Source organism: Artibeus jamaicensis, unplaced genomic scaffold (genome assembly GCF_021234435.1).
Source record: "Artibeus jamaicensis isolate MK-2021 breed Jamaican fruit bat unplaced genomic scaffold, CSHL_Jam_final contig_414, whole genome shotgun sequence".
NCBI classification, from domain to species: Eukaryota; Metazoa; Chordata; class Mammalia; order Chiroptera; family Phyllostomidae; genus Artibeus; species Artibeus jamaicensis.
Genome location: NW_026521822.1, coordinates 4961957 through 4989533, shown reverse-complemented (window position 1 = coordinate 4989533; position 27577 = coordinate 4961957). Strand labels below are relative to the sequence as shown.

The following is a 27577-nucleotide window of genomic DNA, read 5'->3' as shown; positions in this document are numbered from 1 at the left end:
CCTGTACCCAGTCATGTGCCCTGACCAGGAATCAAACCAATGACCCTTTGCTTTGAGGGACGATACCCAGCTAACTGAGCCACACCAGTCAGGGCCTTGTTGTGCCAGTACCACACTTTTAATTTGCATAGCTTCACAAGTTTTATTTTTTTGGTAGTGTAAAGCTTTCAATTTTTTGTTATATAAGGTTTTTACGTTCTGTTTGTCCCTTTACATTTTTTTTTTACAAACTAGGGATCATCTTGTCAGTTTGTATGTGCACCTGTGCAAACACACATTCACAAACACACACATCTCCTGGGTTATGATTGGAATTACTGTGAATCTGTAGATTTATTTAGGGAGCATTGACATCTTTACAATATTGAATTTTCTATGAAGAAGATACATTCTTTCTTTTATTTAGGTCATCTTAATTTATTTCAGTAAGGCTTTTCAGTTTTCTGGGTTGTGGCCATATACATATAATTTGTTCCATTTACCCCTAGGTGTTGATTTTTTAATGTTATTATAAATTGTATTGTTTTTTAAATTTATATTGTGTAGTTACTTATTCCTAGGACATAGAAATGTTTTTTGTATATATTGCTATTGTATGCAGCAACTCATTAAATGCATTTATTAATTTTTTTATTTTTGTCTTTAGATCCTTTTGTCTAAAGTATCCTTTTAGATCTTCTAAATCCTGAGATTTTCTATAAACTCAATCATGTCATTCATGAAGAATGATAATTTCTTTTGTTCCACTCTTTTTTTATTGGGGATAGAGGAGGGCATTCATTGTCTAGAACCCTTAATAGTGTTAAATAAAATGATGATAGTAGATATCCTGTCCTTGTTGCTGATCTCAGAGCCAAAGGTTTCAACATTTTACTGTTAAGTATAATGTTTGCTATGTTCTTTGATAACTTCGATGACATGGTTTTATTTTTGGTTTACTTAAAGTTTTTTATTATGAATTTGCATTGAATTTTCTGCATCTGTTGGGACGATTATATGACATTTATTCTTTATTCTGTTAATGTGATGAATCACTTTGATAAATTTTCTGATATTAAGGCCAATCCTGGATTTCTGACATAAACCTAATTAAATTAGAAAACAATAAACACATCAAAGGGATCTCAGTGTTTGGAAATTTATCAGTATACTTCTAAATAACCCATGCATCAAAGAAAATACCACAATAGAAATTAGCATTCAAAAGAACCAACATAGTCAAAGGTTAGTTTGCTAAGAAAAAAAAAAAATCAGCTTCATACTAAAACATTCAAAATTTAGAAGAAATAAATTCTAGGAAAAACATTTCAAAGAATTCTATTTGAGAAATTTAATCTGTAGTTAAACACCTTCCTAATAAATAAAAACATTGGCCAGGATAGTTTTATAAATGAATTTCTTAAAAGAGAGAGAAGAAAAAGAGAAGACATTTTGATTTTTTTATGGGGATAGCATATCTTTGGTTACAAGCCCTGATGAAGAAAAATCTCACAAGATATACATATATACAAAAACAAAATATTGGCTTATCAGAACTCAAAAAAGTTCTCTTGTGTTCCTTCCCATTGCTAGCCCCTACCCCAATTTGCATAATTGTTGTTCTACTTTCTGCCACCATAGATTACATATCTCTTTTCTAGCATTTTATATAAGTGGAATTGTATAGTAGATCTTGGCTGGTATTTGGCTTCTTTGAAGGGAAAAAGCAGTACAGAATGTTGGCTTCATCACAATGGATTTTCCTTACCTTCAGGATCTTAATCCTCAAGAGTTGGCTGACTTGGTAGACCCTATTCTTTCATATTGATGTGTTTGTATTTTGTTCAACTCTTCTAGTTGGTTTCAGTAGGAGGATTGGTCTAAAATATGATAGTTCATGATTGCCAAAAGCAAAAAAGCTTCAGCAGTATTTAGTGGAGGTGCAAGTGGTACAGAGGTCAAGGGTGAGGGTGAGTATCCTAATAAAATGGGATCTGGGTGATTCCCACAAGAAAATTGAGCAGGACTTCCAGCCAAGATGGAGGCGTAGGTGGAAACATTGTGCTTCCTTGCAGAACCAAGTTTAAAGACAAAAAAGTTTTAGTAACAAAAACGCAGCCAAAACACAGAAAATTGAACTATACGGAAGTCCGACAACAATGAACCGATCATCCAGACAGTTAAGAGGAGCAGAGTCAGCAGCTGGCAGAGTGGGGTCGGGCAGGAAAAATCGGCCTGACCGACCCAGGCAGTGGTTGGCAGATTCCAGGTGTGGGGGCACAAGGCAGCTGGCTGACTGCAGTCACACATTCGAGAGCAGATAAACCAGGCGAAGGAGCAAGCAGTGAGACAGACCACTCAGGCTAGGGCCCCAGCCCTAGGAATTAAAGCCTAAAAGCACTGATTGGAAAAATTTTCAGGTCGAGGTGCCAGGAGAAGCTCCTAGGCTCACAGAGAGTTTGTTGGAGAGACCCACAGGGTCCTGGAGGATGCACAAGCCCACACATCCGGGAACTAGCACCAGAAGGGCCCAATTTGCTTGGGGGAAGCAGCAAAGGGGACCAAAATCCGAGAGAGAACAGAACAAACACCATTGCCCCTCTCTGACCCCACCCACATGTACAGCATCACAACCCAGCCACTGGGTCGCCCTGCCCTGGTGAACATCTAAGGCTCAGCCCCTCATACATAACAAGCTTGAACAGACCAAAACATTATGGCTCAAGAAAAAGAACAACTCAAAGCCCCAGAGCCAATACTTCTAAATGATCAAGAGATAGCCAACCTATCGGATGCACAGTTCAAAACACTGGTGATCAGGATGCTCACTGAACTGGCTGATTTTAGTCACAAATTAGAGGAACAAATGAAGGCTAAACTAATTGAAATGAAGAGAAATGCATAGGAAACCAATAGTGATGGAAAAGACACTGGGACTCAAATCAAGGGAGTGGACCAGAAGGAAGAAAAAAATGACCAAACAGAAAAGAATGAAGAAATAAGAATTCAAAGAAATGAGGAGAGGCTTAGGAACCTCCAGGACATCTTTAAATGTTCCAATGTCTGAATTATAGGGGTACCAGAAGGGGAAGAGGAAGAGCAACAAGTGGAAAACTTATTTGAACAAATAATAAAGGAGAACTTCCCCAATCTGGCAAAGGAAATACACGTCCAGGAAATCCAGGAAGCTCAGAGAGTCCCAAAGAAGTTGGACCCAAGAAGGAACACACCAAGGTACATCATAATTACATTAGCCAAGAATAAAATGAAGGAGAGAATCCTAGAAGCAGCAAGAGATAAAGGGACAGTCAGAAGTTCCCATCAGACTGTCAGCTGATTTCTCAAAAGAGACCTTACAGGCAAGAAGAGGCTGGAAAGAGGTATTCCAAGTCATGAAATCCAAAGACCTACAAGCAAGATTACTCTATCCAACAAAAATTTCATTTAGAATGGAAGGACAGATAAAGTGCTTCTCAGATAAGATCAAATTCAAGGAGTTCATCATCACCAAGCCCTTATTATATGAAATGTTAAAGGGACTTATCTAACAAAAAGAAGATAAAAAATGTGAACGGTGAAAGGACAGCGAACTCACAGTTATTAACAACCACACCTAAAACAAAAGCAAACTCAGAGGACAGCTAGATCAGGAGCAGAACCATAGAAATAGAGATCACATGGAGGGTTAGCAACAGGGGAGTGGGAGGAGGAGAGGGGGGAGAAGGTACAGAGAATAAGTAGCATAGATGGTAGGTAGAAAATAGACTGGGGGGAGGGCAAGAATAGTATGGGAAATATAGAATCTAAAGAACTTGTGACACATGGACATGAACTAAAGGGGGGAATGGTGGGGGAGGGAGTTTGCAGGGTGGAGGGGAATAAAGGGGGGGAGTGGGACAACTGTAATGGCATAATCCATACAATATATTTAAAAAATAAATTTGAGCAGGATTGAAAGATTCAAGCATATGTTTTTCCCATTTAATATAGGATATGTATCTTATATCAGTCAAGATTCCATATCACAAACTATGTGTCTTGGGCAGGGGAGCATTTAGTACAGGTAATTAGTGGTTACACATTGTTGGAAGGTCTGAGGAGTAAATTCTAGACTAGGCCTATAAGAATGACTCCCCAAGCAAGCTGCTCTGTCAGTGAAGACACCACCTCATAGATTTCCACTAGAGCTGTACAACGGCACAGTGGCTGCCACTGCTCACCACAGTCTCTCTTGCTAGCAGCAGTAACAGAGACCCAGCAAGAAAGTCTTTTCCTCACTTCAGCCTTTCAAATTTCACAATTTGAATCAAACACTACTTGAATGGAATATAGAAATTACAATTTTTGGCTTAGGAGGGTAGAATGAGAGCCAAGTCAAAGTTCCTACTGTGAACATCAATTAGAAGCTCCGTGTCCATCCCTCTAACATTGCCATCAGTAAATACAATGTTTGCTGAGGTTTTTCAGTCTTCCTTGCTTTTGCTTTGTTTTTTCTTCTAAATGAGCATATTATAGCCTGTGATTTAAAATATCCAGAATGCATATCAATCAATTAAAGGTTGTGTTTAATATTTTAATTTTTACTGAGGACATACAACATGCCTTGCATTACCTTGGTAGCTCTAAAAATTTAAACAGCCTATCAAAATTGACATTAGCCTAATTCCAAGATTATTTTTAAACATAATCATGAAATCAGTTTGTTTCATAATCAAGTATGTATGAAAATTTCATCAACTTCATCTGTAATTCTTTTTGTACATTGAAGGACACTCTGATATACTCCATAAGTTTAGCAATTCAGATCTTGATGTGAAAATGTCACTGGTATACTAAAGGGTGAAAAGCTAAATATAGCTTCCTTCCACATTGCCTTTTTGCTATAGTACCATGTTTGTTGATCTGTTTTGCCTTCTTTCTTTTTCCTTAATCAATAGAAGGCTTGAATAAAGTCAGGACAGTTTGGGCCAATACTATTTGTATATTTTTTGATTTGTACTCAAGGGGAGAATACAAAAATAAAAACAAACACAAACTGGTGAACTGTAATGCGATTGTTAGGTTGACTGTTAAGCAATGAAAGTGTTCAGGCCTAGACATTAGAAGGCATATGATGCTTAAATAGGTTTTATGTGACAATAGTGTTTTTGTATGTCAAGTAGGTTCTGTTTGTGATTTATAATGATTCTGAATTTGAAATTCACGTCAATTTTTCTCTTGTTGTTTGCATAAGAAAGAATTCATTTTAAAGAATTCTAAGAAAGAACTGATTTGATTTTATTTTAGGGCATAGTGAATGTAAGGCTGTGTTTCGTAAGTATTCTAATAGGTTCATCTCAGAGGACAGGGAGAATTTTATTTAAATTCTTATTATCATTCATTTATTAGTTTGCTCATCTGTATTAGTAAATATGATTTTTAGAACTGGGAAATACATAGTTACCTTTCTAACATGTATTTTGTTTTTGTTTAATTAGACTCTGAAAAAGCCCTCGGATTTTTTTACTTTCTTCAGAGAGATATCCTTTAAAAGATAGTCTTCCCTCTTAAAAAAATGTCCTGGAGAAGGACCATCATTTTATTTACTTAACCATCCACTAGAAAATTCGCTGGTTAAATATTTGAATGGTAATGTCTTATCAGTGCAATGTTTGAGGATGAATGTGCAGAAAAAATATCAGAACTATAAGAGTGTTTTACTTTGAGACTTTTAAAAATATCATTAATAAAGTGTGTTTTAACACACTTGTTTTTCTTTGTTCTCAGGTGGCTCTCCATACTTAGCAACCAAAATAAATGAAGCAAAAGACTTGCTAGAAGAAACCTCCAAACATTGATTGATGCTCAAGGACTGCTCTGAAGGGAAAAAGCAGGGGGGGTGGTTAAAAACAAAGTCTAGCAAATTTAATCAAAACCACCAGTGTCATAATTTTCATACATGTGCTAATGATAAATAATTTATTCTCTCTTAAGTGGTATAATAAAAGATTAACAATCTCTCTGCTTATTATCTTTTAAAGGAATACTTTACATTTTTATAACAGATTTTTTTTATTTTCTTACTTTCTCTATGATAGTCATACCTTTTAATATTTCTGTTCTGTTAGTTTTAAACCCTCCATACCCTCTTCCCCCACACAAAAGTATCCCAAAAGTATCATCATCAGTAATGTCATTGGTGTTTGTGAGCAATGAGTAGAAACATTTTCACTGCTTGTACAGGGGCGGGCATTTCAGTTGCATTGTGACATTCTTTTGCGTTAATAAAGCTGTTGTAGTCAATAAGAACCTGTATGTCTCTTCCATATGAACAACTGGAAACCGACTTTTGCCGCTCCCCACACCCCATGTTTATACTCACATTGTCCCCGTTTCCTTGGAAGAATTTAGTATGCTGCCTCTGTAAAGGGCTTTTAAATGTTTTGAGACCAAACACTGACTGCCATCCAATGGGGAAATGTTTTGAGACCAAACACTGACTGCCATCCAATGGGGAAATGATCAGAAACTTAATGGAATTTACAAAATGGTGTTTTCTAAAGTAATAGTTAGGATTTATTGGAGAACTCTGCTCTCTCAGACCCTATAGCTGAAGCATGAGAGCTTGGAAAGCTAATAAAATGATTAAAAATTTGCAAAATGAGCCCTATGAGGAAAAGCTGAAAAGAGCTATGAGAAGTCTGAGGAGTTTGTATTTAATTACAGTCTTCAATACTGTATATTTATTCAATTACTCATTCCAAATATTTATTGACCACTTCAAATGTGGAAGGTGCTATAGTGGCCCGTCTGAGAGTTATAGATATGAGCCAGTTGTGGATCCTGACCCAAAGGAACTTATATTTAAAAGAAAGATAAATCACATAAATACTAGTAGGGGTGTAGAGATTATATGCTGAAGAAATTCGAAAGAAAAAAGGAATATTTTGAATTGAGAGCATTGGGGGAACTTCATAGGGTAAGTGGCATAGAGCTGGGCTTTAACAACAGTAAGAGAGAGAGCATGTGATTGGTGAGTCTGTGTTTCTTCTGAGAGCAGTTAGAATAGCAGAAGTGGGGTATTAATTACTGTAATTAAAAGTGATTAAATTATTTTCTGAAAACAGCCCCTGGTCATCATCACTTTACTATTTCAAGGGTGAGCAAGCAGATTCCAATAACAGAGTGCCAGCATTATTTTCCAGTACCACTTTACAAATTCTGGGTTCATCCCCAGTAAACTGAACTTACTTCATCTATCTTAAAATACTTAAAAAAAAAAGATTGTATTTATTTATTTATCTCTAGAGAGGAAGGGAAGGAGAGAAGGAGAGAAATATCAATGTATGCTTGCCTGCTGTCTGTCCCCTGCTGGGAACTGGCCTGCAACCCAGCAGGCATGTGCCCTGACTGGGAATCAAACCGTGATCGTGGGGTTCGCAGGCCCATGCTCAATCCACTGAGCTACACCTGCCAGGGTTTTAAAATACTTTTTAATATTCTAGATGCATCTATCACTTTATTGTCTCCCTTAGTTGGAGAGTTTTCAGTGTTGGCAATATTATCAGTATTGAGTTGAACAATTCCTTTTTGTGGGAGCTCTCCTGTGCAATGTAGGATGACTGGCAACATGCATGCCTGTGCCTACTAAAGGCCAGTAGCACCCACTCACTTGTGACAACTAAAAATGTTTATAGACATTGCCAAATGTCCCTTGGAAGGCAAAATTGTCCCTATTTGAGGGCCATGGTATAAATGTTTTTTCTCTGGGCATATAAAATAATGGCCTAACTTAAAATTGATTGAATTTTAGAGTTAGTAAAATATTGTTCTTGCTTTAAAGTCTCCTTCCATGTCCTAATTTTATTGTGCTTTAGTGGTTTTCATTTTTCTGCTCGTTACTATCTCTACCTCAAGTGCCCTTCCTATCCTCAGATCTTCACATGCTCAAAGCGTAGAGATCATTGAAGGTCAAGCTAATGTGCCCCTCCTTTTCTTGTGCTTCCAGTGAAAGTAATGTAATCAGCTCTCTGGGAGCAGGGACCATATCTATCTTGTCTACTGCTACATTGGCACCCAGTAAATATTTGTTGAATGAATGAATAAATTCCCATACCATTGTTTCTTTTTTTTTTTAGTAATGTGGAGCAACAGGAACTCTAATATAATAATATGGAAACACAAAATAGTACAGCCACTTTGGAAGACAGTTTTTGGCAGTTTCATACAAAATTAAACATACTTTTAACATAGCAATCTAGCAGTTGTACTGCTTGGTATTTAGTCAAAGGAATTAAAAATTTATATCCACACAAAGCCCTTTTCACAGATGTTTATAGCAACTTTATTCACTCTTACTAAAACTTGGAAGCAACCAAGGTGCCCTTCATTTGGTGAGTGGATAAATAAACAGTGGTGCACCCAGATAATGGAATATTATTCAGCACTGAAAAGAAATAAGCTACCAAGCCATAAAGAAACATGGAAACCTAAATGCATCTTCCTTAATGAAAGGAACCAATATAAAGGCCTACTGTGCGATTTCAATTATATGACATTCTAGGAAAGGCAAAATTATGGAGACAGTAAAAGGATTGGTTGTTGTCAAGGGTTAAGGGGGAGGGAGGAGTGAATAGGCAAAGCACAGAGGATTTTTAGGGCACAGAAATTATTCTGTATGATACTATAATGATGAATACATGTTTGTAGACATTTGTCCAAATCTATAGATTGTACACCTTAATGTAAACTGTGAACATTGAATGCTGTATCAATGTAGCTCATTGATTATAACAAATGTACTGATTCGGTATAGGAGATTGATAATGGGATAGGTTGTGGGTATTCAGTGGGGGGAGATGGCATTTGTAGGATCTCTTTGTACTTACAACTCTATTTTGTTATGAATATAAAATTTTCCATAACATTTTATCCTTCATTGTGCAGTACTTCTATCTTGGTATCATGTGTAACATGGCTTATTTCTCCACTTAAAGTGTAAGAGCAAAAACGATGTCATTAATCTTTGTAACCTCTTGTGTGGAACTCTTGTACTTAGTAGACATCATAAACTTGTAAATGCTCAGAAAATGTTTTCTGAATACTACAAAAATTGTTAGTGCTAGTTTTGAAAGTTATGCTCAGCAATATTGGGGCACCCTCAGGACATACCTTTTGACATTTTCTAATTCATACTGTGTGAGGATTGGAGTACCAAGCATTAGCTTGGAATTTCTTTCATTCCCATTTTCCTGCTAAGCATGTGCCTTGGAGTTAGATCTGGTTTTTAATATTATCCTCCTATTACATGATCTTAGGCAATGTCTATAATTGCCTCATCTATAAAAAGGAGATACTAATCCTAATAAGGTTGTTGCAGGGAATAAGGATGTATGAAACATTTAGTCACATAGCAAATGTTCAAAATAAATAATTATTACTTCTTTCACTGCTCCTTGAAAGTTAAATCTTAGAATACCTTGAATTAGAGTTTGAGGTGTGTTCTAGTAATCATTTTTCTCACTCTTGAATCTGCAGTTTGGGAGCACATGGTGGGGCCAGCTCATCTCTGTTTCATGCAGCCTGTACTGGGGCAGGAGCCACATCACGTTAGTACTGGCTCTTGACTGGAAACCTCAGTTTGTCTCCAGAGTCTTCTCCAGAGGCTGAGTGTCATCACACGATGGCAGCTGGGTTACAAAGAAAGTGGTCCAAAGAGACAGGAAGTGGAAGCTGCAAACTCAGTGTGGGTCTGAACACAGTTAGTTCTTCTGACAGTCCTAGAGCCTACCTAGATTTCAAAGGCAGAGGATGTAGAGGATTGTGAAATAATTAGTCGTCATCTTTACTATGTAGCAAGGCAGGATTTGGGTCTCCTCCCTGCCCCAGTTAAATCACTTAAGGCATTGTTTTAAAAAAGTCAGGATTGTAGAATTTTAAGTACAACTAGCTGAAGCAGTTTCAGATGATATGACTGCTATTTTAAGTACATATCAATTCACCAGTTATTTTCTAAATGGCAGTGTCTTTGCAAAACTGGATCTTAAACAGTGACCCACCCTCAACTCCTTATTATCTGTAATGGCTTATTTGAATGGTTATCCATCTTTAGTAAAGATTGCTTTTCCATATTTGCTGTCATTGCATGTTTGTCTTAAGTTTTTTGTTGATATTGCAGCTTCTGTTTATTTTTATATCTTAGATGCAATCCGAGGGAGCAGGAAAGACCTTTAAATAAAATAATTACTGCTCAGATTCCAGAGAAAGTGTAAGTCAAATGGACAGTTAATTAAAGGGGAACCCAGAATGCCATTTAAGACTGTAGTTGGTGGTGCCGATCTCCAGCATGAAGTCAAAAGTGGAGGGAAGTTATTAAGGAAAAGGTGTGTCAGTTGTGGAAGACAGTGTTTTATTTAGTCCTCAAACCATTTCCTTTATTTGGTTTGAAATGCGTTTTAGTCATTCAGCAAATATTGTGCACTTACTACATCATGCAGTAAAGATAGAAAATAAATTCATTCTTAAAATGTATAGTATGCTCAAACTAAATAGAAAAAAAGATCCTTAACTTTTTTCTTGATACTTTTGAGACATGCTTATGCTCCAGCAGGGTCATTTGAAATAACACATTTTGTCCAAGTACAGGAATACTTTGGTTCTCATGAGAAACCTCGAACATAGAAAAGAGCTTTTAATGACATATCTTAAACACATTTGGAAATTAGCTTAAGGTACTTCAATGACATTTGCAGGAGAAGATTAATTAGTCAGACCCTTAATGTTGAAACTGTCAAGTTACTCTGACCCAGCCCACTTCTGACAAACTACAGAGGCTGTGGTGAGAGTTAAATACCCAAGCAGGCAACTCATCTCACCCAGTGGGAACACGCCGTCCGCAGGCACTGTGCACTTTGCTCAGCAGTCACCTGCAATAAGGCCTCTTGCTACAAAGAGGGTTTGATGGCAGTAAATGGGTCCGCATCACACCTCCCTCCTAATGAATGGAAAGGCAACCCGAAGAGCATATCCTGTTAACACCAGATCAGTATCATGTACTTGCCAAAAAATATTCTATGAGTTAGGAGCTAATATTTCATTTATGGTAGAGTTAAGCGTATTAGGAAATTAGAATTCTGTTAGAATAATTTATTAGCTGGAAATGTTGAGAAGGTTTTCTGAACTCATTTTTTTAAGGTGGAATCTAAGTGATCTGAATTGTTGCCAACCAGTGAAATTGCTAGGCACGGTAGACAAAGGAAATGTTCCTTCTAATGATTTTTATGAGCTGAGTTGCTATTGTTCCCAGCTGAGTGCTCTTTTTCCTTTTTTCTTTCTTTCTTTTTTTTTTTTTGTTGTTGTTGCTGAGCAAAAGAATTTATAAAAAGCTTTTCTGGAAAAAATTGTTAAAAATCCTGCTCAATTGAAATGCAAGTTCATTAAATACTGCTCATTTCTTTTCCTGCCATAAATAACCATTTCCCCCCCTGCTCTGTTGAGTGGTGCCTAACAGCACTGGTCAACATTTGGAGTCTGAACAGGAAATTATACAGCTGTAGATATGCAATCTCCATCCGAGGAGTGAGTATAATTGCACATTGTCTGGATGTGATCGCTCAAGCTAGACGTTAGCCCAAAATTTCAAATTTGTACCTCAACTTCGAGGAAGAAAATGCCCCTAGAAAATTAAATCAACAGTATGAAATGTAACTTGATTTCGACAAGAGGAAAATCATGTTGACATACTGCTTCAATAGTGACATTGGAGCTATACTTCTAAAGACCAAGAAATTAGAATTGGTTCATTTTCATAAATCCCAAAAATTTTAATAATAGCTAATATTTGTTAAGTACCTCATGCCAAGCTTCCTAAGTACGTTATCTCTTGTAATTTTCATAGCACCCCGAAGAGATTGGTACTATGATTGTCTCCATTTTACAGGTGAAGAAGCAAAGGCTCAGTGGAGTTTAGGAACTTCGCCAACATTGCATAGCTAGTCAGTGGCGGGACTAGGATCCAAATCTAATTTGGCTTGACTGAAGCACATGCTCTTTCCCATTATACTGTACAAATCTATATACATGGGAATCATTATGGAATAAAGAGGCTTGCTGGGCTTTTGGTTCATCCTTTGGTGGTTGTGAAGTTTTATGGATTGTGGAGTAGGTGTATGGAAGGATCTAGTGCCACTGGCATTACAAGCAAGGAGTGCCTAATGTCTTTAATTCTGTCCCAGAAGCTTATGATGTTCATCCAACTGCACTTTGCACAAGTTCAGTTGCAAAGTTTTTAGTGTGGGTTTCTCTGACTTAGTGTGGGAATGAAGGAAATTGAGGAGATTTTATTTGAAGCATTCTTGGGCAAGAGCTTCCAAGGAGAACATCTAGAGCAAGTTCAGAAGACAGCTCATGAAATGAAGCAGTGGAACTTGGGAAAGGAAGAAATTGTACAATAAAACAAAGTTGGGAATAAAAATGCTGAATTTATTGAAAGGAGCGGGCGGGGGCAGTGAAAAAAAGTTAAAAAGAGAAGAAGAGATAACTTGCAGCATTTGAAAGGAAATTACAATGCTCAGTTGAATTTTTGAAAATTGCTTTCCAATGTTAACTATGAACTGGGTTATTCATGCTATGCTTTTATGCCAAATTCCAAAATTGTATTTTGTAGTTATAGAGTGTCTAGCAGAACCCATAGAACTTTAGTCACCACCTAAGTCTTTGAAATTACCACTTTAAATGCTTTCAGCTGCTCTAATCAAGTAGTGAAAAAAATTCCAACTCTTAGAGGTTTCTAATACCTGATGACTATAATGCTCATAGTTGATTGACTTGTAAGTTCCTTGAACATTGACTAGGTCTATATTCAACAATAAGTACATTCCAAAGCCAACTCAGTCATCTTTCCATTTATCTACTCTTGGATTTTCAGTGCCTTTGCTCTTCTATGAATGTAGAAAAGCCAGAGTTGACTTCAGAAGTGTTAACATTTCAGTTTCTATGCCTGCAGAGTAGGATGAAAGTATCTAACAATGTCTGTCCTCTGGTGGTGAGATGTCAGACTATATCCTCGAAGTCTGCATCTCGCTCGGGCTGTCCCGGAGTGTTGGAGACTGCAGTGTTGCAGAAAGAGCAGCATGTACACACAGAAATGCAACCCCCCTAATTAACCTCACTCAGATCTGATTTATGCTTTGCTTCTCAGCTTCTAGGTACTTAGGTATTCCATTTCCATTCTAGTCTATTCCATTTTATACTCATACTGTGCGCTTGTTGGGGCTTTCTGCCACTTGTAAGCAGATTTTTTTAACCCAATATGTGAAAATAAATACTGTTGTATTTGTTTTGCTTTAAAATCATAGAAGATAAACTGTAAGATAATTTTATCTTTCTAGTTTTCCCAATACAGTTAAAGTTAAACCTGACTTGAAAAAATTGAATTTACACTTGATTTTTCCATTGTACAACTCTTACAAAGATGCTGACCTTATGTAATGTCATCCACACTGTGAGCTCCCAGACTTTTCTCCTTACTTCAAGAGCTGTTTGGCCTAGTCCTACCTCAGGACACGCTATTGACAATTCATTTTCAAAAGGCAACTATCAGAAACCACAATCATTACATGTGGGTTTTCTCAAAAGAAATTAATGAAACTTTGGTTCTACTCCTCATACCAAGAAAAGCAATGGAAAATGTAGAAATCATCCCAGTAATACTTTAAAATTGACTTTTTTAAAAGATAATTTTTTTAGAAAGGATAGGGAGAGAAACACCAAAGTGTGATTGCCTCTCGTGGGCCCCCTTATGGGGACTTGGCCTGCATGTAACTCAGGCATGTGCTGTAGACTGGGAATCCAACCAGTGACCCTTTGGTTCCCAGGCCGGTGCTCAATCCACTGAGTTACTCCAGCCAGGGCTAAAATTGACTTTTGTATTTATTTTCTGTTGCAAGCACCAAAGAAAGTGCCAGGTTCCTTGGTTTGTTTACTTCATTCTTGCCTCAGGTATCTTCGTATCAGGTTCTGTCTTGTAGCACTTTCGACTGACCTTGATAATATAAATGCTGACACAACTGAACTGCTACCCCTAAAATATATTATTGGGTGTGTCTGCATAAATGCCTAGGTCCCATACTTCGTGTATGAGAAGAATAAGCCTGCTTATTCTTCAGTGCCCAGCTTCTAACAGGAGGACAGGATAGGCAGATGCCCCTCTCCTTCTCTCTTGCCCTTTCATCATCTTCCTCCCCCGACTACTCTCACACTGTGCCCATGAAATGGTCATGTCTTAAAGATCTGCCCAGGCCAGTTAGACATTCAGTGGGTAACATGTGTTGGCAATCACTGCACTGATCTGGGAGGGTCTCTTTTTGTCTTGATGCTCTACCCTGTGATCTGTTTTCAGACGGGCAGAGAGGACTGGTGGTGTTGGGCTAACAACATAAAGGGCCTGTCTACCACAAAATACAAGTTTGAATTTTGTTTTGTCATGGGAGGAATGTGTTTCTCATAGCAGTCTGGTGAGTTAAGAACAATATACAGGATCACATGGTGAACGCGTTATCTTTGACTGTTGCTGGGATTTGTATATGCAACATCAATTTTCTTTACAGACATAATTGAGTACATATTACCATGATATGAAACTGCAAGAATATGTATGGTGTGTGGGTTGTTAAATTTTAACAAATCTAATGAAGGGGAAAATCAGAGAAAACCTGAAAGCATGCAACTGATAAAATTTCTTCGAACTTTTTGCTCAAAATCAGTTAAGCAAACCTGAAAGTATGCAACTGATAAAATTCCTTCGAATTTTTTGCTCAAAATGTAGCAAAGCAACTATTCCCTTCATATTTTCTATGTAACAATACAAAGACAGATGGTTTAATATTGTTACCAGCTTCTTTTTTTAATTGATTTTTTAATAGAATAAATGCCTGAAGGGTCTGGTGTGTAGCTCAGTGATGCTCTCAGTAAGTTACAGCTTCTCACCTTGGGGCTCCAAGCACAGTGTCTGGTGTCAGCAGGCCCGAGGGCCTCACATTTTTTAATATCAAGGGACTAGGTGTTTCCCCCCAAAGCCTGGCTGACAGTTAATTACTCTGGGGAAAGAACAATCTGGCTGACAAATTTGTCACTGGTCTAACTGACCGAAATAACTGAAGCCACGGACAGCTCTTTAGTGAAGTTTAGCAAGAGGTCAGGTGGTAATTGTGAGCCTCATTCACTGGCAGCAGTGGAATTACCATGCTATAAGTTGGTTCTAGGGAAAACATTGATCAACCCAAAAAGGTTTAAAGAATTTTAGTGTTCAGATTATAGATAGGGTTCTAATTTTCTAGACTCAATGAGGAAATGCAAGGCCTGTAGCTCTAAGGTTTTATGTTCCCTTCCTAAATCCCTATGGCAACCATTTTTGTTCTCAAGCCTGCCTAGCCTACCACAGCTTTCAGTCTTTGCTGTCTTAGAGTTATAGGGGAAGGACCATTAAGGAGCGTGTATAAAGGACACAAGGACAAAGCCAAAGGGGGTAGGTTAGAGGGTGGGAGGTGGGGATGGGTGGGGCAGGATGACATGGTGGGGTGAAAATGGAGACAACTGTACTTGAACAACAATAAATTTTTTTTAAATATGTATTAGAAGAAAAAAAGTCCACAGTGGCAGGGAAAGTTTCTCTTTCTCCTAACGAGCTATAGTAAATCATCTGCCTTTGTCCTCTCTGACTCTACCTCTTTCTACTTTTGCACCAGTCATACCTCTATCAGCCTCAGGGTGCTGGGGCTGATTCCTGCTGGGCCAAGGGTAAGCTTAGGGACCATAGCTCAGCTGTTCAATTTGCCTTCCCTTGCTTTCTCCTGCAATGCCACATGCCTTCCTGTCCACAGAGTGAGATGGTAAGACTAATGAGAAAGGAGTGGGGAAGTAATGAGAAATGCATCAAATTTTCTGGACTCCTTGAAGAGAGGTGTTTGTTCAAGGCATTACTAATATTTTGGCAAGGAACAGCAACATCAATTTCTTATCTGGGAATCATTCTGCATTTGCAGTCACTAGAGTGTTGGACTCTTCTCAATGTGGGAAGTGCCTCACCCATGACCTAATAGCAAAGACTTTGACATTGGCATTTTTTTATTTCCAGTTCCAAGCACAAATCTTTGCTGCATTTTTCAGGTAGGTGGCTAGGAGAGCTTGTCTTTGTTTAAATCTATCTTGGGTAATTCTACATTATTTTGTTTTCTATCTGGGGCTGGGTGTATGAGTCAACCAATGTTGGGCACATGCTCCATTGTGCAGGATCCAAGCTGCAACTTAGCACAACAATGGTTTTAAAATTTTTCTTTGCAACCCAGACCATCAGGTGTCCGACTGTACCTTTAAGCCAATTAATATTTTTCACGGAGCCAGGTACAAAGCTGCTAGGTAGCATCTGCAAGTGACTGGCATTGCTCTAACGGGATCTGCGTATGTTCCGCTCTATATGAAGACGTTTTTCACTTGACACAGGGTCATCTTTGGTCTTGTTCTCCACCCACTCCATTAGACAGACACACCTACACAAGTTACCAACTTGATCTGCCTTCAGAGTGGGGCTGTGCCTAGTGATTCTCTTCCTGGTGCTAATATTTACATGAATGACTCTCAGGAAACTACCTGCCCATCTAAAGTGCTTCCAGAGCAGGAGGGGCAACAAATCTTTATGTTATTATCATGCCATTTTTCTAGTAATACTGCATGTCTAGCCTAAATTATCCAATAAAGATTTATTTGAGGTCTTATTTGCTTTTTAAAAATATTTTCTTTTTTTTTTTTTATTTTTAGAGAGAGGGGAAAGGAAGGAGAAAGAGAGGGAGAGAAACATCAATGTGTGGTTGCCTCTCACATGACCCCCGCTGGGGACCTGGCCCACAACCCAGGCATGTGGCCTGACTGGGAATCAAACCATGTCCCTTTGGTTTACAGCCTGTGCTCAATCCACTGAGCTACACCAGGGCAAGGTCTTATTTCCTTTTAACAATATGTTTAAAGATGGCAGTTTTTCTCAAATGAAATTTCTATAACTTTGAGCACCTGAAATGTGGGTTCTAGCCCACTAACTGCAGCTGATGAGCTCTGGAACTCGGGGCAGCACACAGCCTTTTCAGGGCCATTTGGACCAGCCACTCCTGCTCTCCAACAGTCATTCTATCTGGAAAGGAAGCCACACCCCCGAGCTGCACTGGCTTAAGTTTAAATCTGTGATACACTCGCTATCAGCACAGTGATCTTGTGGAAGTTTTGTAGCCTCTTTTTTGATTTTCTGATTTGTAAAATGAGTATAATAATATGCATCTTAGAGGGTTATTTGGGAAGTTTAATGATTTCTTAGATATGGATGTACCTGCTCAGTGTTTGTACATGGTAGCTTTCTTAAAATGTTCATCTTTATTGCCTATCTCTTTGGCTCTGCTGGTTTTTTATTTCAAGGACAGTACAAATATTACAACAATAAGTGTTTTTTTAAATAAAACACAAATTACTAATAATTTCAACATCTTAATATTAGCCATTTTCTTTTCTTCTGGTGCCCCTTCCAGTACATCTTAATATAAAGACTTAGGAATTTGTCACAGGAAATGCCTGTGGACAAATATGCAAATCTCTAGATTGGAAATCAAACTATAATATTTTACAATGACACTGTAATGATATTAGGATCTCGTTACTAAAGAAATAACTGATAAGCAAGATTTGTGACTAAATAAGAATATTTAGTCTTATTTATTAATAGCTGAAAAGTTGATCCAAGAGAATATAGAGGAAAAAATTAGCCTTTGACCAGGTTTATAGCAAAGCAAGGTATAATAGTAACAGCTGTCAATTCCTGAGTGCCTGATGTTTGCACCAAACATCCTTTATATACATTATCTCTTCAATCCTTGTAACGACCCAGGTACCTAGCTATTTTTATCCCCATTTCTTCCATGAAGAGTGGGTTTGAAAGCTTAAACACCTTTCTCAGAATCACAATTAGGAAGAGATGGGGTTGGATCTGTACTGGTTGTCTTGTCCCAAAGTCCAAAGGTCTGTCCTCTGTCCCCTTCTCCTGCTGCCTCCTGGGAATAGTCCCAGCTGAGTACAAACTTGCCATAAGATTCTCAGCCTATGTCCCTAAAAATTTCACACCTGGCTTAAAGTAAATGCCTGGAATTTTAGTATCTTCTTGGGCAGTCATTCATTCCAACATGATAAGAGTCCAAGGACCTCACTACCTCTCAGAACATCTGTCACTTGTCATGTTGCATTTAGGACACCAGAGGAGGCATTAACCAACATGAACTGTAGTCACTTATGTGACACACTTAAGAAGCTGGGGTTGGAACTGGAAAAAACCTTGTTAATCTCCAGGCCACCGTTAGCTGCCGTCCCATGAATTTCCAGATTTATGCATTACAGCAAAGGGGACAAATGCTGTGAGTTAAAAGGAACAGCATCAGGTCTGGGGGCAAGAGAGAATGTTAACACTTTTATGTTCTCTCCACTGGGAAACAGAAAGATTCTAAAAACTCAGGCATTGGAGACAAACTAATGTGGGTTTAAATTCTGGCTCACTTACTGTGTAGCTTTGGAAAAGTTTCTTAACCTCTATAAGCCCTCAGTTTCCTTACCTCTAAAATGGCGATGACATCACCCACTTCACGGGATTGCCATCAGGAAGATATAAAGTGAAGTGTGTAAAACATTGAACGTAGTGCCTGGTCCAAGGCGTGTTCATAAATGATTTTCTTTCACTCAGCCAGTGATTCTGTACTTTGGCCATTCCTTGCAGTCACCTCTGTAGCTTTCACAACTGCTAATGCCCAGGGCAGCACCCGGGAGCCAGGCAACAGTATTTTTAAAGCCCCTCTGGTACTCCCCGTCCTGCCAAGGTTGAGCCTCCCGGAAGGGGAGCAGGCTGTGTGTCCCAGCACGTACACAGGCTGGGCCGCGCTGTGTGTGTGTGTGTGGGGGGCACAGGTCGGGAAGCAGCTTGGACTGGGGCCAGAGGGGCAGCATGAGAGGGACTGTCGGCATTTGCTGGGAGCTGTGTGCTGGGCTGACACAGGGCCCGATGGAAATTAATCACCCTGGGCCTCTCTTCCCCAGCAGCATTTTTATGCAAGTGAAACCAGCTCAAAACAGAATTTGAGGGGAGCCTAAAGAATCAGGACCAAAGTGGGCAGCTTAAGAAAGGATGATAAACCAAGGGGCAGAAGAGATAGCGAGAGGTTAGGGTGAGAGCAGGCCTCTACCCAGGGCACTGACCATGACAGCACTCTGACTTTCAGTATAAGATTCTCAGCGAGATCATCTCTTTGTCCCCCCAGGAGTCAAGGACTGAAAGACTCGTTATTTTAAATGGGGTTTTCCTAAATCACTATTCAGAAGTTCAGTGGGGTCACTCCCGGGACCAGCAGCAGAAACACAGAATCTCACACTCCCATGCAAACCTACTGAGTCAGAATTGCTAGGGGTGGAGCTTAGAAATATGCATTTTAAAAATGTTCCCAAGTGACTAACAAGCTCATTAAAGATTGAGAAGCACTGACAGTGTGGATGGACCTGGAGGGTTTTGTGCTGAGTGAAAGAAGTCCAACAAAGAAAGACAAATACCATATGATCTCACTTATATGTGGAATCTAAAGAGAAAAATAAACAACCAAACAAAATTGAAAGAGACCCATAGACACAGAGAGTGAACCGGTGTTTGGCAGAGAGGAGGAGGGTTGAGGACATGGGTAAAAGAGATGAAAAGATGAAGAAGTACGGATTGTTAGATACAAAATAGTCACAGGACTATAAAGTATAGCATAAGGAATATAGTCAATAATGTTATAATAACTGTGTATGGCAGCAGTTGGGGTATAGAAATATCAAGGAGAATACTTTACTTTGTAAAGTATATTGTGAAACCAATACAAAGTAAATTTGAACCACTTTAGGGGCAAACAATGTTTCTGACTTTGAACCTTGGCTCTTTTATAATGTGATCTTTGAATAGTTACTTAACTGCTCTGAATTCCTGTTTCCTCAACTATAAATTTGAGATAATAAAACATTTACCTTAATAATAAACTGCCAAGGGAATTGTGGAGAGAATACGGGGGTCTGTAGTCTTGAATGGGGAAATAATCATTGGTATTTTTACTAATCTCTAACTGAAATTTAGCATGCTCTTCAACTATGAATGAGGGCAACAAATCACACTGCAGTGTTAGCAACACGCACCCTTGTCAGCAGTAGAAATCACCGACATTTTCATATTGTGTTACAGTTATTGCCGATATCTCTACTTCAAAAATAGTTTTTAAACTTGCTACTAGATCTTGATCTTTAATGTGTCAACATTGAGGTACATATATTACTTGATCATAAATGTTTTTCAGTTTCATGAAACTGTATTTTAAGCTAATTGGTTTCGTTTATAACTTTATTTAATTTTTATTGTATAGATTTGAAAACTTTATTCTGAAAAGGGGTCCAGAGACTCATACCCTCAAATTGTTCAAGAAATCCTTTTGCGCTACAAGTTATTATTGTGATTAAACTACAGAATCTAATGTGTCTAACACTTCACAGGCAGAGAAGCTCATAACAGCACCCTGGCTGTCCGGCTCAGCATCATCATGTTTTATGCAAAACCTGAACCAGAGGATTCTCCCACCCTTTCTGGCAGTACATCAGAATGCACACTGTGTCTAGTCAACTTTACTTCCAGACATTTGTCTGGCTAGATCTGGTTTTACTGCATAAGGGTTACTGCTTATTGAGGGCCTGCTCTGTGTCAGAGAGGTGAAGTGAGCTGTCTAGTATCACACAACTAGCAATGGGAAAGCTGGTGTTCAACTTCCACACAGTCCACAGTCGTACATGTTCTTACATCTTGATGTGGGGGCACAGATGAAGGGTTCCAGCATCCTCCTGATTCAATATCAGCTGGCTCACTAAGCACCTATAATCTCTTAGTTTTTATATATTAAACAGATATTTATCAAGCACTTACTATCAGCCTGGTTCTGCCCTGGTCCTGCCTATATGAAAACATTATGGGCTCTAGAAGTAAAGAAAGAAAACTTTAATCAAACAGGGGCAGGAGGGGAAAGAGAAATGAGGGTCCCTTGAGGGTACTCAATAGAAATAGAAATGAGAGTATTTTGGGTACAGTGCAAAGTCTGTAATGGTTAATTTTGTGTCAATTTATCTGGGCCACAGCACCCGAATATTTGGTAAAACATTATTCTGAATATTTCTGTGAGGGTAGTTTTAGCTGAGTATAACATTTAAACTGATGTACTTTGATTAAATCAGATTGTTCTTGATAATGTGGGTAGACCTCATCCAATCAATTGAAAAAAATAGTGCAAAGATTGACTTCTCCTGAGCAAGAAGGAATTCTGCCCCAGACAGTATTCAGACTGAACTGCAACATTGACTATTCCCTCCAGTTTGCTGGTCCACCCATCAGATTCTGGACTTGCCAGCCACCATAGTCCTGTGAGCCATATTTAAAATAAATTTCCTTCTCTCTCTCTCCGTGTGTGTGTGTATATACATATATACATACATGTGTGTATATGCATATATAAAACTACATATATGTGTACACACACAGATCTCCTACTGGTTCTGCTTTTTAGAAGAACCCTTACTAATACAAAGTCCAACTGGAGCAAGACAGCTGAATAAGATATTCCTCAATTATATCCTCCCTTACAACAACAACAATTTAGCACCCATCCATGGACAAAATTGCCTTTTTAGGAGGTGTGAGACACAGCATCATACACCAAGAGTCCCAGGAAGATCTTGGTCATGCTGTGCACCAGGTGATAAGTATACAGACCTTGGTCTCACCTGCAGACCCTGAAAAGGCCCATGAACTGGCTAGAATCCCTCTCAGCCACAATCCAGAGAACCGTGGAGAACACTAATTTAGGAAATCTCCCCTAGGCAAGCAAGCAAGCCTTTGTGGAAGTCCAGTGGAGATGTTTCAGGACACCATTGGGGAAAAGAGATCTGGGATTGGGTGCATTAGAGGAAGTAAGAAGGACTTTACACTTGTCAACCACTCTCTCCACACTTCAGCGCAGTGCAGCTCGGGGCCAAAAGAGCCTTTCTCAGCCTGTGACTTTTCCAACAGGGGAAAGTGAGAGCATATGAAGGAGTAGCTGTCTTCCCCAGCTGTGTAGGATGATTCTAAAGAGGCTCAGTTCTCTCTCACTCCATCCAGAGCACTGAATTGTAAGCTTCATGACTGGGGACAGTAAGCAACTGGGAGGACAACAGCCAGGCCTTGGTATGCAACTTATTTAAGGGCTATAGATTCTACTAACCATGTTATGGACTCCATTAGAGGCTCACCCATTAGCCTGCTGGAAAGCTTAGCCTGCAGATCCCGCAATTGGACCACGGGCACCTCCAGCATTCTGAGTACCTTACCTACATAAACACTGTTGCCAGCTCCCTAAGTGCACTCCCAATTACAAGTGTGAGCTTTGGCAGACAGCTAGTAAGCACATGCAGAAAGCCAGACTGAATCTGCATATATGAGACATACCACAAGCAAGCATATAGCACCATCCTTGGGGAAGCAAAAAGGAAATTGTTAGAACTTGGCCTGGTACATTGCTCCTGCAAGAGAAGATGTACAAGCTTAAGATTTGTGCCACAGGAGAGAGCAAGAAGTGTGGAGTAGTCATATCCACAAGAGATCTGAGATTACCTCAGCATCCATAGCAGGGCTGACTGACAAAAGGTATTTCTCCTAAAGTCAGTCAGTAAAGACTAGAGGGGGAAATGCTACCTCAAATGCAAAGACAGCAATGCAAGACTTCAAGGTACATGAAATATCAAGAGACATGACACCATCAAAGGAAAACAATAATCTTTCAGTAATTAACCCCAAACAAATGGAGATCTGTGATTTACCTAATAAAAAAACCACAGAATAGCTGTTTTAAGGAAGTTCAATAAGATGTAGATAAACACAGAAAGGCAACTAAATGGAATTAGGAAACTACACACAAAAAATGAGAAGTTTAAAACAGAGGTAGAAGTCATTGTATTTTGTTCTATTTCAGAGGTAGAAATAGAACAAAATAGAAATTCTGGAGCTGAAAAATACAATATATGAAATGAAAAATAAAGTGCAATAGAGAACATCACTAACAGAATGGATTAAGCAGAAGAATCTCTGAGGTAGAAGATAAGTATCTTTAAAATTATCCAGTCAGCAAAGAACACAGAAAGAAGAATAGAGGGTAAAGAAAACCTATGTGAACTATGGAATAGTATCAAGAGAAACAATCTGTGAAATATTTGCATTTTAGAAGGAGAAGTGAGGCAGAAGGGGACAGAAAGCTATTTAAAGAAAAAAATGGCTGAGAACTTCCCAAATCTGGGGAGAGATTTGACCATCCAAGTTCATGAAGCTCATAGCTCTCCAAATAAATTCAATTAAAAAAATCTTCTCTAAGACACATTATAATAAAATTGTTAGAAATCAGACAGAATCTTAAAAGCAGCAGAGAAAAGAAACTTATCAATAAGGAAACACTTAGAAAGCATCAGTGTGTTTCACAGAAGAAACCTTACAGACCAGGAGATAGTGACTAATATATTCAAAGTGCTGCAAGGAAAAAAAAATTGGTAACCAAGAATTCTTTAAACATTCCCAGACAAACAGAAGCTAAGAAAGTTCATCACTACCAGGCCTATCTTACACGAATATTGCAGAAAGTCTTCAATCTGAAATGAAAGGATGCTAATTAGTAATATGAAAGTATACAACTGGCTAGTAAAGGTAAGTACATAATTAAATTCAGAATATGGCAATACTGTAAAATGGCAGTGTGTTACCATTTACTAACTCTAGTAAAAATGTTAAAGGACAAAAGCATTAAACTGTAACTGAACAATTTTTTAAAATAAAAAATACCTATAGCTATAATTATTTGTTGGTGAATATCCACTATAACAACAGGTAAGTTGTGACATCAAAAACATAATAAAGGGCTGGTACAGCTCAGCAGAGTGAGCTTAGGCTATGAACCAAAGGGTAGCCAATTTAATTACCAGTCGGGGCACATGCCTGGGTTGCCAACTAGGTCCCCATTGGGGGCCCTGTGAGAGGCAACCACACATTGATGTTTCTCTCCTTTTCTTTCTCCTTCCTTTATCTTCTCTAAAAATAAATAAATAAAATCTTAAAAAAATATTTTTAAAACATAGTAAAGGAAGTGAAAAAATAGATTTTTTGTAAAGATCAAAGTTATCAGTATAAAATAGACTGTTATATCTGTAAGATACTTCATGTAAGCTATTGTAACCACAAAGCAAAAACCTGTAAATAGACGAAAACAAGGGAAATGAATCAAAATATATTACTATAAAAAATCATTAGTTTACAAAGGCCAACAGCAGCACAGGAAGAAAGTAAGAAGGGAACTAGAAAACAGTCAGAAAATAATTAAAAACAAAGCATTAGTAATTTCTCACTTATCAATAACTACTAAAAATGTAAATGGACCAAAAGGCAAAGAGTGATTGAATAAATTAAAAACAGAAAAACAAGACCCAGCTATATGCTGCCTACAAGATATTCACTTCACCTTTCAGGACAGACATGTGCTCAAAATAAAAGGATGGGAAAAGATGTTCTATTCAAGTAAAAATGAAAGTAGAGCAGAAATAGATATATTTACATCAGATGAAGTAAACCTTAATGGAAAAGCTGTAACCAAAAAAAAAGAAGGTCATTATATACTGATAAAGGGGTCAGTTCATGAAGAGAATATAACAACTTTGCAGTACCCAAATGTATTAAGCAAATACTAACATATCTGATATGAGAAATTGGCAACAACACAATTTCTGGCCAATATGGAGAGTTAGGTATATACATTTTGCTTCCTCACACAACCAAAAGAAGGACAACTAAAAATTTAAAAACAAAAACCAACCAGAACTGCCAGAAAATTGAACTGTACAGAAGTCTGACAATCAGAGAAAGAAGAAACATTATCTGCCTCAATTTCTTTCTTCCTTGTCTTACATTTTTCCAAATATAGGTCTTTTACATCCTTGGTTAAATTTATTCCTAGGTCATTTATTCTTTTTGAAACAATTGTAAATAGGATTGTTTTCCTAATTTCCCTTTCAGTTAGCACATTATGGCATATAAAAATGCAACCAATTTCAGGGTATTAATTTTGTATCCTGCTGTTTCACTAAATTTACTTAACAGTTGTAATAGTTTCTTGGTAGAATCTGCAAATATTGACTGTTTTACTTCTTCCTTTTTAATTTTAATGCATTTTATTTATTTTTCTTTTCTGAATGCTATGGCTAAGACTTTTGGTATTGTGTGGAACAGGAGAGATGAAACCAGAAAACCCTATCTTGTTCCTGATCTTAAAGAGAACAAACACGTAGTTCTTGCTTGTTGAGTGTGATGCTCTCATTGTGTTTGTCATATATGGTGTTTATTATGTTTAGGTATGTTCCCTCTATTTCTACTTTGCTGTGAGTTTTTATCATAAATAGGTGCATGATTTATCATATGCTTTTTCTGCACCCATTGATATGATCATTGATTTTCTTCTTCATTTTATGTGGTATATTACATTTATTGGTTTGCAAATAGTGAACCAACCTTGCATGCCTGGAATACATTCTGCCTGATCATGGTGTATACCTTTTAAATATATTGCTGTGTTCAGTTTGCCAATATTTTGTTTAGAATTTTTAGCATCTGTGTTCACTGGGTATATTGGCCTATAAACTTTTTTTGTCTTTATCTGGTTTTGGACTTAGAATAATGCTGGCCTTGTAAAATGAGCTTGGAAGTCTTCTCTCCTCTTGAATTTTAAAAAATACTTTGAGATGGAAAGGCATTAGTTTTTCTTAGAATGTTTAGCAAAATTCATGTGTGAAGCTATTTGGTCCCAAGCTCTTGTTGGGAGTTTTTTTTTTAATTATTACTGCTTTAAGTTTACTAGGCATAATCTGTCTATTCCAATTCTCTTATTATTTCTGACTTAGTTTTGGAAGATTGTATGATTCTAGGAAGTTACTCATTCCACCCAGGTTGTCCAATGTGTCAGCAGATTGTTGTTCACAATATTTTCTTACAATCCTTTGTATTTATTTGGTGTCAGTTTTATTTATTTTTAATTTCTGATTTCATTTATTTGGGTCTTCTCTTTATTTCTTGGTGTGTCTGGTTAAAAGTTTGTCTATCTTGTTTTTCTTATCAAAGAACCAATGCTTGGATTCACTGATCTTTTGTATTATGTGTATTGTGTATTTTAGACTCTATTTCATTTACTTCTGTACTGATCTTTATTATTTCCTCCCTTCTACTCACTTTTGGCTTTGTTTTTATTCTTTTCCAAGTTCCTTTAGTTATAATGTTAGATGTTTATTTGAGCTTTTTCTTGTTTCTTGAGATAGGCCTGCAATGCTATAATTTTCCTCTTAGATTGCTTTCCTTGTGTCCCACAGATTTTGGGTTGTTTTGTACTCATTTTCATTTGTTTTAAGGTATCTTTTTATTTCTTCCTCAATCTTATTGTTGACACATTCCTTGTTTAATAACATTATATAACTTCCATGTCTTTGTATATTTTTCAGTTTTCTACTTTTGATTGATTTCTAGTTCCACAGAATTATGATCAGAGAAGATGTTTGATATGATCTCAGTTTTCTTAAATTTGTTGAGACTTGTTTTATGTCCTAATATATATTTTATCCTAGAAAAATTTCCATGTGTACTTGAAAAGAATGTATATTTTGCTGCTTTGGGGTCAAATGCTCAGAAGGTACAATTAAACCCGTTTTATCTAGTATGTCATTTAAGGTTACTGTCTCTTTGTTGAATTCTGTCTGGAAGATCTATCCATTGACGTCAGTGATGTCTTAAAATCCCCCACTATGACTATATTTCTGTCAATGTCTCTGTAAGTCCATGAAGGTTTTGTTTTTTGTTTTTTTACAAATTTAGGTGTTCCTGTATTGGGTGTATAAATGTTTACTGGGTGTTAGAAATGCACAAGAAATAGAAGCAGGAGGAACTGGAGGATCCAACAGGATCTGATCCAGTGTCTTTATTTGATGCTGCACTTACATGTGGGCTGAGTCGAGATCAACTGTAGCCCTGGTAGAGGCAGGAATGGGGTTTTTAAAAGAAAAAGTGAAGGGTTTGTGAAGGGATAAGAGAGGGGTCAGCCTCTTGTTCTTCTAGGCAGGTGCCTTAAAATTCCAGGAAGTGAGCCAGGACAATAAGGTAGGTAAAGGGCCGGGCTGTTCCCAGGTACAGGTAGGTCAGTCTGACCACAGGCCATTGTCGTTGGCACCAGATGTGTATTATGCATAGTGGGAGAGAGTTTAAATTAAGCTGCTGGCTATCAAGCAAGTCAGGATAACTGAGGCATAGGCAGTCCAGTGGGTTGGACAATTGGCCTGACTCATGAGCAGTCTGGCAGGCTGGGAAACTGGCCTGACCCTTTCACCCCAGACTGCTTTTTATTATTTTTTCTGAGGCTGGGGGTAAATGGGTAAAGGTCTGTTTTCTGGAACTGCTTCCTGTTGGAAAGGGATGTAGAGCTGT

General features: G+C 38.0%; 1 protein-coding gene across 2 annotated transcripts in view; it reads left to right on the top strand.

The window, feature by feature from the left end:
- DNAJC15 (DnaJ heat shock protein family (Hsp40) member C15) overlaps nt 1-6267 on the top strand; it is a 95342-nt gene extending 89075 nt beyond the window's left edge. The window contains exon 7 of one of the 2 annotated variants that reach the window (XR_005080043.2): nt 5746-5831. Coding sequence is in view for 1 of the 2 variants with exons in the window: in XM_037128534.2 (XP_036984429.1) it covers nt 5746-5816 (71 nt within the window). In the remaining variant the exon portion in view is untranslated. Of the gene's footprint in view, nt 1-5745 lie in introns of both variants that reach the window. The other variant, XM_037128534.2, reaches the window with a different exon arrangement.
- Nucleotides 6268-27577: the final 21310 nt, after the last annotated feature.